This window comes from Tiliqua scincoides, chromosome 8, assembly GCF_035046505.1.
Source record: "Tiliqua scincoides isolate rTilSci1 chromosome 8, rTilSci1.hap2, whole genome shotgun sequence".
NCBI classification, from domain to species: Eukaryota; Metazoa; Chordata; class Lepidosauria; order Squamata; family Scincidae; genus Tiliqua; species Tiliqua scincoides.
Genome location: NC_089828.1, coordinates 42,406,746 through 42,419,127, shown reverse-complemented (window position 1 = coordinate 42,419,127; position 12,382 = coordinate 42,406,746). Strand labels below are relative to the sequence as shown.

The 12,382-nt window shown below is 43.2% G+C and overlaps 1 protein-coding gene across 2 annotated transcripts in view; it reads left to right on the top strand.

Annotated features, from left to right (window-relative positions):
• The first annotated feature begins 2,393 nt into the window (after positions 1–2,393).
• LOC136658618 (zinc finger RNA-binding protein-like) overlaps positions 2,394–12,382 on the top strand; it is a 45,441-nt gene continuing 35,452 nt past the window's right edge. For both annotated transcript variants that reach the window (XM_066635398.1, XM_066635397.1), the window contains exon 1: positions 2,394–2,491. In XM_066635398.1, the coding sequence (XP_066491495.1) occupies positions 2,439–2,491 (53 nt within the window). In that variant the 5' untranslated portion in view covers positions 2,394–2,438. The remainder of the gene's footprint in view (positions 2,492–12,382) is intronic.

Here is a 12,382-nt window from a genome sequence, read left to right as displayed (position 1 = left end):
GGCATAGGTTCTCCAGGCAGAGCTTGGATTGGGAATCTGGAAAAACAGAGTGGTAACTGTCTCTAGGCATCCCAGCATAGTTGCTGTTCTGGTGGCTGCTTTGCTGGTGTTTCTTCTTCATATTTTTAGATTATGAGCCATTTTGGAACACTTATCTGTTTTATTTGGTCTAAGATCTGCTTTTCAACAAAAATTTCACAAAGCAGGATCATTTTTTTTTGTTGAAAAGCAATATATAAATTTAGGTGTGCACTGCTTAACAACCTTCTGCTTAACTACAGATTGCATATATGATGGTGGTCAAAGCACAACAAACAGGTGCTTAATGAGGCAGTTGGGTCTTCCATACCCTGCAGCACAGAGTCTGTTTACACAACAAAGGGCACAATCCTAACCAACTGTCCAGCACAGAGGAAAGGGCAATGCAACTCTGAGTTAAGGGAACAAACATTCTCTTACCTTTAGCAGGTCTCCATGACTGCAGGATGCAGCATATGACCTACAGCACAGCAATGCCAGTGCTGGAAAGTTGGTTAGGGTTGTGCCCAAAAAGGCTCTTAATGTAAAGAGGCAATCTATCTCCAATAACCTGTGCAGCCAGGTAGTGTCAGGCAGGGAGTGTCTGTCTACACAACAAAGGTACTAGATTGGGCTGAAGGTTCTCTTAATGACCTAATAGCATAAGTACAGGTTCCTGTTAAGTGGCACACACCTGTATTCTTAATCATCATCATTATAGCTCAGTAGAAAATAAACAATACACATCTACACCTAAATACAGAAAAACAAATATTAAATAACTGTTATAATAACTGTTAGTGGAATTTAATGTTAAATAGTCAGACCCTTTTTTTTATCTGATTTGTCTGGGTAGCCTGGACTAGCCCTGAGCTGCTTGGACTTGCACCTCTAATTTAGGTGGCACAGATCCAAATAGTCCCATTAGGGCTGTGCAGCGTTACCTGAGATAAATGGAAGTATTTTCCCTTGCACAGGGCTGGCCTGCAGTCAGCCCCAAACTTGCACTGGATACAGCGCAGGTCTGCTAGCTTGCCTGTTTCAGCACAAGCATTTTTAAGACGTTTGCTGTAAATGTGTTTTATCTTCTTTTTAATCATGTTTTTAATTGTTTCCTTTTTTGCATTCTTTTTAAGTATTGTTGTAAGCTGCTTTGGGTTCCTTTGGGGGGAAAGGTGTGGTGTAAACAAACAAATAAGTTAGAAAAGTGGTTCTCAAACATTTTGAATGACAATCTGTTAGAACCCATTGTAAGTGATGTCATTAACCTAGAAGTGATGTTGTGGCCGGAAGTGACATTATCAAGCAGGGATATTTTTTAACAATCCTAGGCGGCAATCCTACCCACTCTTACTGAAGAGTAAGACCCATTTACTGTCATTGTTAAAAGCATATACAGAATAGCCTGTTAAAAGTACAGCTGTCCCCAAATGCAGTCACATACCATGTTGGCATCAAGTCTAATATGCTAAAAATACAATATTGAAATGAATGGGGACCCACCTGAAATTGGCTCGCGACCTGCCTAGTGGGTCCTGACCCACAGTTTGAGAAACAGTGAGTTAGGACAAGAACATGAGAATAATAATGAATTCTAATTAGAAATACAGGTGCCCATTTGTGTTTATAATAATAATACAGGTATTTCTATACTGCCTTTCTTGGTCCTCAGATTTCTCCTTAGACTTTATTCAAGGCGGTTTACATAGGGAGGCAATTTAAATCCCAGTAGGGATTTTTACAATTTGAAAGAATTTCTATCTTTCAAGAAACCACAACATTCAGGTGTTTCTTTCTTGATCTGGTCGCATATTCTGGCCTCCATCCTCCCATGCACAGAGCAGATGGAATAGCTCAGCTCAGCTTGTCAGCTGCTTCAAGGTCGCACGATGCTTGAACTGGCGACCTTCGGGTGTTATCTTCAGGCAAATGCAGGCTCAACCCTCTAGACCAGACCTCCTGCCCTCCTCCTGTTTAGTGTGGGACACATTTGCTTGGGAGGCGCATGGGGGTCATTACACTGCTGAATTCCTCCATTCATTCTATGGACAGCTCAGAGCAGCTTAAAAAAAAAAAAATCTAGAAAACCCGGAAGTCGACCTCGTGTGTCACTCTTCTAGTTTTTATTTTTATGCTTAGCCTTTGATTTTTTTAAGCATGGCAGCCGGTTCCGGTTCAAACCGGAAGTCGCTGCTGTGGTTGTGTGGGGGGCATTCTCAGCCAAGCCGGGGCTGGGGATTGACCATAGAGATGTTCTGAGGCCAGAAGGGCAACGGATAAGTGCCACTCTAGCCGCTTCCTCTCATTGGTGGCTCTCCCGTGGGGAGGCGGGGCCTGTGGCGGCGCCGGCCGGCTTGCCGGCGCGCGCTGACGTCGCGTGTTTCCCGGCTTCCCCCGCACTGTCCTGTGAAGACGCCAAGATGGCGGCCAGTAACTACTACGGGTTTGCCGCCGTCGCCGGGCCCCCGTACAGGTATTGGTGGGGGGGACACACCACGGGGGGGGGCGAGGAGCGAGGGAGGGGGTCCTGAGGGCGCTCCTTCAAAGCCAGCGCACAACAACCCTGCGAGGTAGGCTGCTGCCATGCCTCTTGTGGCTTCGTTGCCTGTAGTGGAGCTGGGAGGAGGAGCAGCCCCCAGGCCTTGGGGAGCTTCTCGCCTGCCCTGCTGGGGCTCCTTGCAGCAGCCTGGAGGGGCAGAGCCCCTCTGGAGTCCTTCGAGAAGCGCCGCCGCCATGTGAGGCGCCCACAACCCACGCGCATTCGCGGCGCTTCTGTAGGACTCCGGAGGGGAGGCTCTGCCTCACCTGCTCCCCCACCCTGCGCCTCACATGGCGGCACTGCTATTCAAAGGACTCTGGTGGGGAGGCTCTGCCTCCCCACCCACTGCATGTCCCTGAAGCATGTGTAAATATATACAGTATAGAGGTGAAAGTGAGCAAGCATATTTGAAGCATGCAGATAATTTTGTACATGTGATTCCAGTTACCCTCCCATCAGACTTTTCACCTGTTGAGAAGATAATTTTGCTGCTACCTTCTTAGTTTTGTAGTTGGGGTGGAGAGAGGACATGCCATGTATCCCTCTTGAAGTGTGTAGAGATCTTACCATGTACCTTCAGACACCTTTGCTGCAACAGCCTGATGTGATAGAATCCTAATTTTCATCCACTTTACTGCAAGTGGGGAAAAGTGGCAGTGCTGCAACACCAACGTTTCAAGTGGGCAGAGAATCATCCTTCCAAGAATCTTGCAATATGGGTCTCTATGTAATCACTTGCATACTGTATTGCATGTGGTGAGGGTCTGGGCAGAGGCAGAGAACAAGTTGTGTTTGGCAAAAAGCCTGGCAGATATTAGCTTAGCCACCTTCACAACAGCTCTGCAAAGTCGGTCATTGCCTAATTATTCCCTGATGTGATGTGGTGGGAAGATAACAGACAATAGTATATGGTGCATTTAAGCAATTTGGAGAATCTTGCATATGCTATTCTAATTATCTTCACAATAGCCCTATAAGTTAAAACAGTGCTGTAATTATTGCCCCGCCCCTAGGCAGATGAGGAATGAACAGTCTGGGCTGAAACAAGGTGATGGCCACTGTACATTTTCCTTTTTGGATCATTGAAAAAGCTTGGAAGATGCTCTGAGGAAGGGCAGTGCTACAGTTATCTCCTGTGTTACCAATGGAAAGGAGGTGGAGGTCTGAGGTTCAGGAGTTAAGCAATTGTGTACAGAACACATTTCAAGAGTGCAGAGAATGATCGCAACTGAGTTGTGAAGTAGCCTATTTTGCTGTTATCCACACTTTCTGTCATATTTCTTATTGAGTGGGTCTAGACTGGGGGAGAAAGGCATCATTTGTGTTTCCTTTCAAGTGTCTAAAGAGCTGTCTTCAGAAGAACCTGGCAGTCTAAGCCAGGAAGTGGTATAATTATCATCTTCTATTTTGTGGGGAGTGGAGCAGCAACCCAAGAACCATCTGGAGAATTAGTGGCAGAAGCTCAGTTCACAGTTTGTCTTGGAGTCTTGATCGTATTTAAAATATATATATTGGAAAGCCATACTCACCATTTATATGGCACTTTCAGTCTTGGTGCTTTGTATATATTATTTTGTAACAATACTAATGGCAATCCTCTAAAGTAGTCTAGTATCATTATCCCTATAGTGAGGGTGAGAGATAATGTTGAGAGAGAGAGAGAGAGAGAGAGAGAGAGAGAGTTAGTTGTCTGAGCCACCTTGTGAGTACATGGCAGAGGAGCAGTCTGAGCTTTCAGATACTGTAGCCACTAAGATAAGAATAGTCCTATAGAGTTCAAGCATTCAGAATTTTTATTGATTTATTTTTCAGCTGTTCTCATGGCTGAAACATGGTTCTTCTTATCCCCCTGGGGGCTGGGGATAAGAATAGGCCCTCAGTTTGGCTGTACTTGTCGTAAGAGGCGACTAAACAGCCACCGGGTAGATGGGACTCGATAGCCTGGGAAGGCAGCTCATCTGAGAGAAGGAAAACTCTGATCCCAAACCTCCACTGCCTTGTGGCTACACCCAGTTATGGAAAAGGCTTCAGGAGTCAACCTCGAGGCAAAATCTGGAGCCGGAGTCCCTGAGGCAGTTCATGGCTGAACACAGTCACGTTCTGGCAACTCCTGCGACGCCGCTGGAACCAACCGTATTTGCCTCTGCCTTTCCATTGGACCATTTCAGCGACGTGGAGAGGGGGGATTTGCTGCATGGGTAACAGCCTGTCCTCCATACCTACTTTACCCAGGCTTCGCGCACTGGAGAGGACACTCTGTTCCAGAACCACCATTCAGAGCGTGACACCACAGTCTTCCGAGACTGAAGGATGCCAACACACACTGTTCTCATGGATCATCACAAAAGAGATCTTTCAGCACTGTGTAATGTAGTGGCTAAGGGGAAGTTCTGCTTAATGAAGACAACATAATCTGAATAGATGAGCATCTATTCAGGACAGAGCGACCCCACTGACTCTTAACCCTATCTGCAATTTGATACTGAGTTCAATTTAAAGTGTTGCTACCAGCTCTTAAAATTCTGACAACTATGGGACCAGATAATTTTAAGGACCACCCCTCTGTATGAATCCACCTGAGTCCTAAAATCAACCACCCAGCCTCTCTTCTTTAGCTTGCTATTAACTTGGATGCAGTTTGCATGCCAGAGATGAATCTTTTTGATGGGGGTTCTGTACTTGTGGAGTTCTGCCTTCAGGAAAATCTGCTAAGTTCAGTTTTAGATAGCCTGAGATCTTTTCTGTTCTGTAACAAGGCATTTTAGCAATGATTCTACTATTGCTGGCTTTTAAATTAAACTAGATTTTTATGCTGTTATGTTCTAGTTATTAACTTTGGTTTAAATTAATAGAGAGAAGATATGCAATTATCTTTGGTAAACTATCTATGACAGTGATTTTCAATCCTTTTCATCTCATAGCACACTGACAAGGTACTAAAATTGTCAAGACATCCGTTTTTTTGTCAGTTAACAAAGCACACCATTTTGTTGGTGGGGGTTTCACATTCCCCAATGGCCCTACTAATAAATGGACCTCCGCTAAACTCCTGTGGCACACCTACAGACCATTCATGGCACACCAGTGTGCCACAGCACAGTGGTTGAAAATGGCTGTGAACTTGCCTTTGTATGTGGAGGAACCTAAATAAATCACCCAGAGCAGCATTTTTTGAGCAGTGGTACATAAGATATTGTCCAGTAAATGCAAGGGGCCTCAGTGGCTGGAGCTGTAACATTTGGGTTCGATGAAGAAGTGACTGCTTCAAGAAAATCTGAGAAGCAGTTGCTGCGCCCTATTCTGTGGTCGCTCTGAGCTTTGCCAAGTTGCTGATCCCTGTTCTCACAAGCGCTTGTGAGAACAGGGTGCAGCAATTACTTGTCACAGTGAAAAAACTAATGCTCCGTGTTTTGCAAACCCAGGTGTGATGTCATGGCGCCAGATATTTCAGGTATTGGTGGTACTTCGATAACTGCAACATAAGAAGTGGTACATCAGGAGAAACAGGTTGAAAAACACTGACCCAGAGCACTTAAGAGAATCTTTAAAGAATTGGAAACAAACAGGGACACATGTATGTCCAGAATGCTTCATGCATGCGATGCCAACAGTCTGTACAATAACCTTGGTAGACGATTCAGTGTTATTTTCCTCCATAGTGTAGTCCACAGGTCAAAAAGAGAGCATGGCTGACCCAAGAATACTTTGTAAGTTTGTAACAGACATTATTTGAATAGAAGGCTTACAAGGGGTTCAGTTTTTCTGCTGTGATTTAAAAATAATAATATTGAGCATTTTTTTGAGTGTCAGAAGTAATCCTTACAGCATCCTTTCAGGCTAGTCTCATCCTTTTATTGCAGATGGGAAGCTGAGAGAAAAGTGGCTTTATTTTAAGGCCACTGAAGTCATCGCAGAGGGAAGAAGCTGTAACTCAATGGTAGAGCATTTGGCTTTACTTGCAGAAGGTCCTAGGGTCAATTCTAGGCATCTCTAATAGGGCTTCGAAACTCTCCTCCCTGAAATTTTGATGAGTTGGTATAGATAGTGCTGAGGTTGATTATCCTTAGCCATGATGTTAAAAATAATCATGTATGGTCAGTCCTTGGAATATGCAAGGGATCTGTTCCTCCCGGATACCAAAACCCATGAATAATTAAATCAACAGGTTGCAGACCAATAGGGGTTTCAGTTGTGACTGGAACCTTGTTTCAGTTGTCTTTTAACTGTTCTGAGGCCCCTGGAGGTGTTTGATGGGCATTTCTGTGCTCATTAAACACCTCCAGGAGCCTTTCCTCTGCAGCTTCAGAAAGGTTCCTGGATGTATTTGGCAAACACCTCCTCTCATGTCCGGGAGCTCAAGTCCAGCCTCCATTGCAAGTTTGGAGCCCACGGTTTGTTAAAACCATGGTCCCAAATCTGCCTATATGGAGGCAGGACCTGAATGTCATGGTTTGGGTATTCAAAACATTTTGCAGACATTGTTACCCTAGTTTGAGAAGCCCTGGACTATTGTATCTTGATGCCCCTGCCAGAGGACCTTGGACTCTGCCCCCTTAAGGGGCATTGTTGCAGGGACTGGTAAGTACTGGTGAGACCCCTTAGTGACTGCAGTCTCCTTAGGTACTCTCCTATCAAACTCTCTCCTAGAGAGATTGAGAACCTCTGCAATACTCCTACAAAACAGATCATTAGTGTAATCAGTATGAATGTAAATAATTTGCATCAGCATGGCATAAAACATTTGTTTTGAAAAGTGAAACATGCTTGTATGTTATTGCAGTAGGAGTCATCTTAGAAGAGGCGATCCCTTCTAAAAGAGAACTTAGAGAGAATGCCTCTTCTAAGATAGCACCTGCTAGCTTTAATTTTATATGTATTTGTATTAAAAAATATTTAAAATAATTTTTTTTAAGTGGGAGTAGAGTGATTGAGAGGACAAGTGTCTGATCTAAAGAGAGCTCATGAATTCACAACATGAGGTTCTTCCTTTAGGGTTTTTTTGTTGCTGTTGCCATTATTTTCTTTTTGGCTTTATTGCATTCTAAGCCTTTCTTGAGCAGGATCAGTTTTCTAATGCATTCTGTAGAGCAGTGGTTCCCAAACATTTTAGCATTGGGACCAGCTGCTTAAGCATCATGGCTAAAATGGTGCTTAGGCAGCAGTGCTACCCCCCCAAATAGCAGGTTAACTCTTGATGCACATCATCTGATCAACTCTGTCAGTTTTGTGAACCTCCCAAAATTGGGTCATGACCCTCTGGTGGACCATGGACCCACAGTTTTGGAACTTCTCCTATAGTGACTGGTGGATTTCTTAAGGTTCCCATCAATCAATAAATAAAGATGAAGTTTTGTTAACTGTTAAAGGTGAAGTCAGCAACATTGATTTAGATAAATATATTTAAAATATTTTGGTCATTTGAAATGGTGTCTGTGATTAACCAAGCAGCAGATATTTGAATGCCTGCTTTGAATTTGAATGCTGTTTTGAATGCCCACTGGGAAATAAAGTGGGATATAAAAATTAATTAATTAATTAAAAATATTTCGTTTTAATTATTTCATCTGTTGTAAACTGCCTTTCAAATTGATTGGAAGGTAGGGTATTCATCTTCAAAGTAACATGAATAAATGTAAGTACTTATAAATTCCATGAATGGGAAGTGAAACCTTGGAAGATGCAGCCCCTTTTTTGCCCCCCAAGCTGCTGTGTGCATGGAAAAAATATATAATTTTTTTTTAAAAAAAATTGGTTTTTTTAACATGCACATTTATGCAGACGTCTATTAAAACTCAGGATTCACAAAGGTTTTGTTTGTCAAAGAGTCTGAAGACTAGTTTATTATTGGAACTGTGAACTTCCTGGTGCACAGCTTGTGCACTTACCTGTTATTGCTGTCACTGTTGCTAGCATTTCTAAAGCATGTGTTCCAAGTGCTTTGTTGACATTATTCTAGCTCCCTTTACAGCCTTGCAAAGTAGACCTCCCACATTGCACTTGGGGAACAAGCAGAAACTGGTCTCCTTGTGAGCTTCATGGCTGACTTTCCCTGGGTATTGCTTATAACAGGGACTCTCCTCCTTTTTGATTCCCTGCTCTTCTCCTGACCTACTGCAGCACCTGAATTGTAGTCCCCTTTTGGAATGAGTTTGCCCATTCTAAGGTTTGATTACCCTATTCCTTCTTTCCTTCCTGCCCTGCAGCTCTTGTCAGAATCCATTCCAATTCATTTTGTCCTGACATCCAAAAATGTGTTGTGCACCTTCCAAGTTGCCGCTGCTTCGATGGCTACACTGGCTACTGGCATGTTTCTGAGAACAATTCAAAGTGCTAGTTTTGACTTTTAAAGCCCTTCATTACTTGGGACCAGGGTATTTGTGGGACTGCCTTCTTCCATACAATCCTATCCATCCTCTCAGGTCATCAGAGGGGGCCCTTTTAACTGTGCTACCGTTAATAGAGGTGAGGAGGATGGTGCCGAGAAATAGGGCCTTCTCAGTGGTAGCACCATTTTCATGGAATTACCTCTCCCTGGAGTTAAGAACGGCTCTCTCTTTGGAGACCTTTCACTGGGGCCACAAGACTGTTTTATTTAGGAAGGTGTTGACTGCTGACATCTAGTGCTGGCTTTTAATGCTTTTAATGAATGCAGTTTTTTTAGCAGTCTTTCTGATCCATTGGGGTCTGTTTTTGTTTTCTAATTGCTTTTATGTTTTAACTGTTTAGTTTTGTTTTAATTTTATTATTTCTACTGGTATTTATCATGTTAGTATTCTTGAATGCAGGAGAAAAGGGGGGGAATAAATTCTTTAAATAAGTTCCCCTTTATCATGGGGTACTTCTCTTTTACACTATGACACTCTCCTTCTTCCCTGTCTGATATGTGCACACTGGGAACTCCCCCAATCTTCCTCATTAATATGAATGAGCTGATGCCATGTCTCTCACATTTTGATTCCCACTATCTCCTTTTCCCTCCCTGATCTCCAAATACCCAATAGAACTTAATTTTTTGGGCTGCAAACTTTCACCTAAAAGGGGGCCCTTAATTAAATTGGTCTCTGTGTGCGTGTTTGGGTATAAGAGACACTTATTAATGCAAGTACTGTACTTACGAAACCTATTAACTGCTGCATTTTTAGAAGTAACATTTCCCCTTTGCTCCCCCTCCCCAAAAGGAATGCTTCTTCTAAGATGGCTTCTGCTATGAAAACACGCAGGCATGTTTCTTTTGTTAGGTAGTTTTATTTACATGCCAATTGATATAAAGCCATACAACTAACACAATCCTATACATGTCTACTTAGAAGTAAACCCCAATGTGTTCAATGGGACTTTTCCCCAGGAAAGTGTGTGCAGTGGTTCCTAAACGTTTTAGCATCGGGACCCACCTAAAAAAAGTTTCCACTTTGCCAGTCATTCAAGCCTCTGTGGTTATAATGGTGATTGGGCAGCAGTACTTCCCCCACCAAGTAGCTGGTTGTTTAACCCTTGATGCACATCACTCAATCTGCCTTATTAGTTTTGTGACCCACCAAAAATTGAGTTGAGTGACCCACTGGTGGGCCACAGATCCACAATTTGGGAACCTCTAGATAGGTTTGCATTCTAAGATTAATTGGGGAAATATTGTAGCTCAGTAATAGTGTTTGCTTTTCCTGCAGGCATGATCAATCCTGCAGTTCAGTCCTTGTCATGATCCCTAATGTGAGGCTGGGAAAGACCCCTTTCTGGAGACCTCCTGCTAGTCTAGGTAGATAGTACTGAGCTAGATGTGCCAGTGATCTGATTCAGTAGAAGATGTCATATGTTCATGTATCCTTCTTAATTGGATGACATGTAGAGGAGCTAGGGCTCAACCTTTTACTCTGACATGAAAGCTCATTTCCTTTTAGGATTGTGGTGGTTGGTGGGGACAGAAAAGAGCATGGAGTAATGGTGGAAGAATCTCATACCATTTGGTTACATGTAACAAAACCTAATCCCTGGTATTCAGGAAATAGTGAGTGTTGGCTGAAGCCCAGCATGTCCACCTCCCTTATATCTTTCTATAGTTAATTTGTCCACTCTCTGTTTTAGGATTCATATGCAATGTAGGTGAGTAGCAGGCTGAGCAAAACCTTCCTGACAGCTTATCCCTTCAGTGTCTCCTCAGTGTCCCTGCATTGCTAGACCTCTGAGATTAATGTTGTTGGCAACCTTCAGTCTCGGAAGACTGTGGTATCGTGCTCTGAATGGTGGTTCTGGAACATAGTCTAGTGTGGCTGAAAAGGTCGATTCGGGAGTGACAATCCCTTCCACACTGGGAGCAAGTGTAGTGTGTCCCTGGTCTGTCTCCCTGGCTATGGACCTTCCTTCTTTGCCTCCTTGCCTCAGTCTGTTGGCCAAGTGTCTCTTCAAACTGGGAGAGGCCATGCTGCACAGCCTGCCTCCAAGCGGGACGCTCAGAAGCCAAGATTTCTCATCTGTTGAGGTCCAATCCTAAAGCCTTCAGATCCCTCTTGCAGATATCCTTGTATCGCAGCTGTGGTCTACGTGTTGGGCGCTTTCCCTGCATGAGTTCTCCATAGAGGAGATCCTTTGGGATCCAGCCATTGTCCATTCTCATGACATGCTCAAGCCAACGCAGGCGTTTCTGTTTCAGCAGTGTATACATGCTAGGGATTCCAGCTCGTTCCAGGACTGTGTTTGGAACTTTGTCCTGCCAGGTGATACTGAGGATGTGTCAGAGGCAGCGCATGTGGAAAGCGTTCAGCTTCCTCTCCTGTCATGTGCGAAGAGTCACTGCAGTACAGAAGTGTACTCAAGATGCAAGCTCTATAGACCTCTGAGATTATTTGAAGGAAAAGCACTTATGCATCCTCCAGGTGCTTTTCTTTAGAATAAATAGTTGTATTGAGAATGTACACATGCTAAAGTGCATGCGGTTTGCCTTGAGCGTACTTCTGTATATGTTCACATTAGAAACATTAATGCAAAATACAACTTTTCTTGCCCACATCTAACATTTGGCACAAATCTTACCTTCCCCCCATTTTACTTTGCCTCTTCTGTGCCCCATAGGGACATGCTTCTCCCCTGCTATTGCTTCTGCTAATATGACTTTTCTTTCCTTTTTCATCAAATTTCATCTTTTACATGATTTCAGAATTGATCTTTCATGATTATCCACTAGCTATAGGGGAGACTACTACATATTGTATCTTGTACCGCACCATGAAGCAAGCTGGATTCCCCAAGGCACTGACCACTTGCAACCCTTTGGGTGTTGATCAGTTCCCTACTGTAGGAATTTGCACAAATTTGGATGAAATGTGAAGTAGAAAATGTTGAGTTTTATGTTCATTTAGCCTTTCTATCCTTGCGCTTTCCAGCATATTTGTCTACCGGGGCCTGTGTGAAAGATTTGGCAGTGCGCTTCCAAACAGGACAGCTGTTCTACCAACATGAATTAGATTCTCTGTTTTCTTGCAGAAGTGAAACAAGAAAAAGGCAGAATTTAAATGAGCTAGTTGCTTTCCAAAGAATAAGGGATGTTGGAGGTTGCTTATATCGTGTTTGAAACCAACAAATAAAGGCATTTGATGAATTTAAAAATATTTATATTCTAACTTGCTCTTTCCCATCTAGAGGAGCCCAAGGTAGTTTACATTATTTGTCTTAAACTCTGAAGAATTTAATCTATACAATAGTCTTGGGGTACAGTGACTTTATTTTTAAACAGAAGCATCATTTGGTTGACGTGAACTGAAATCTGACACCTCTTATGAGTTGGATTCTGGCATCTAAAGTCTGAAAACGTTTTTTGAGTCCTGCATCTTTGTA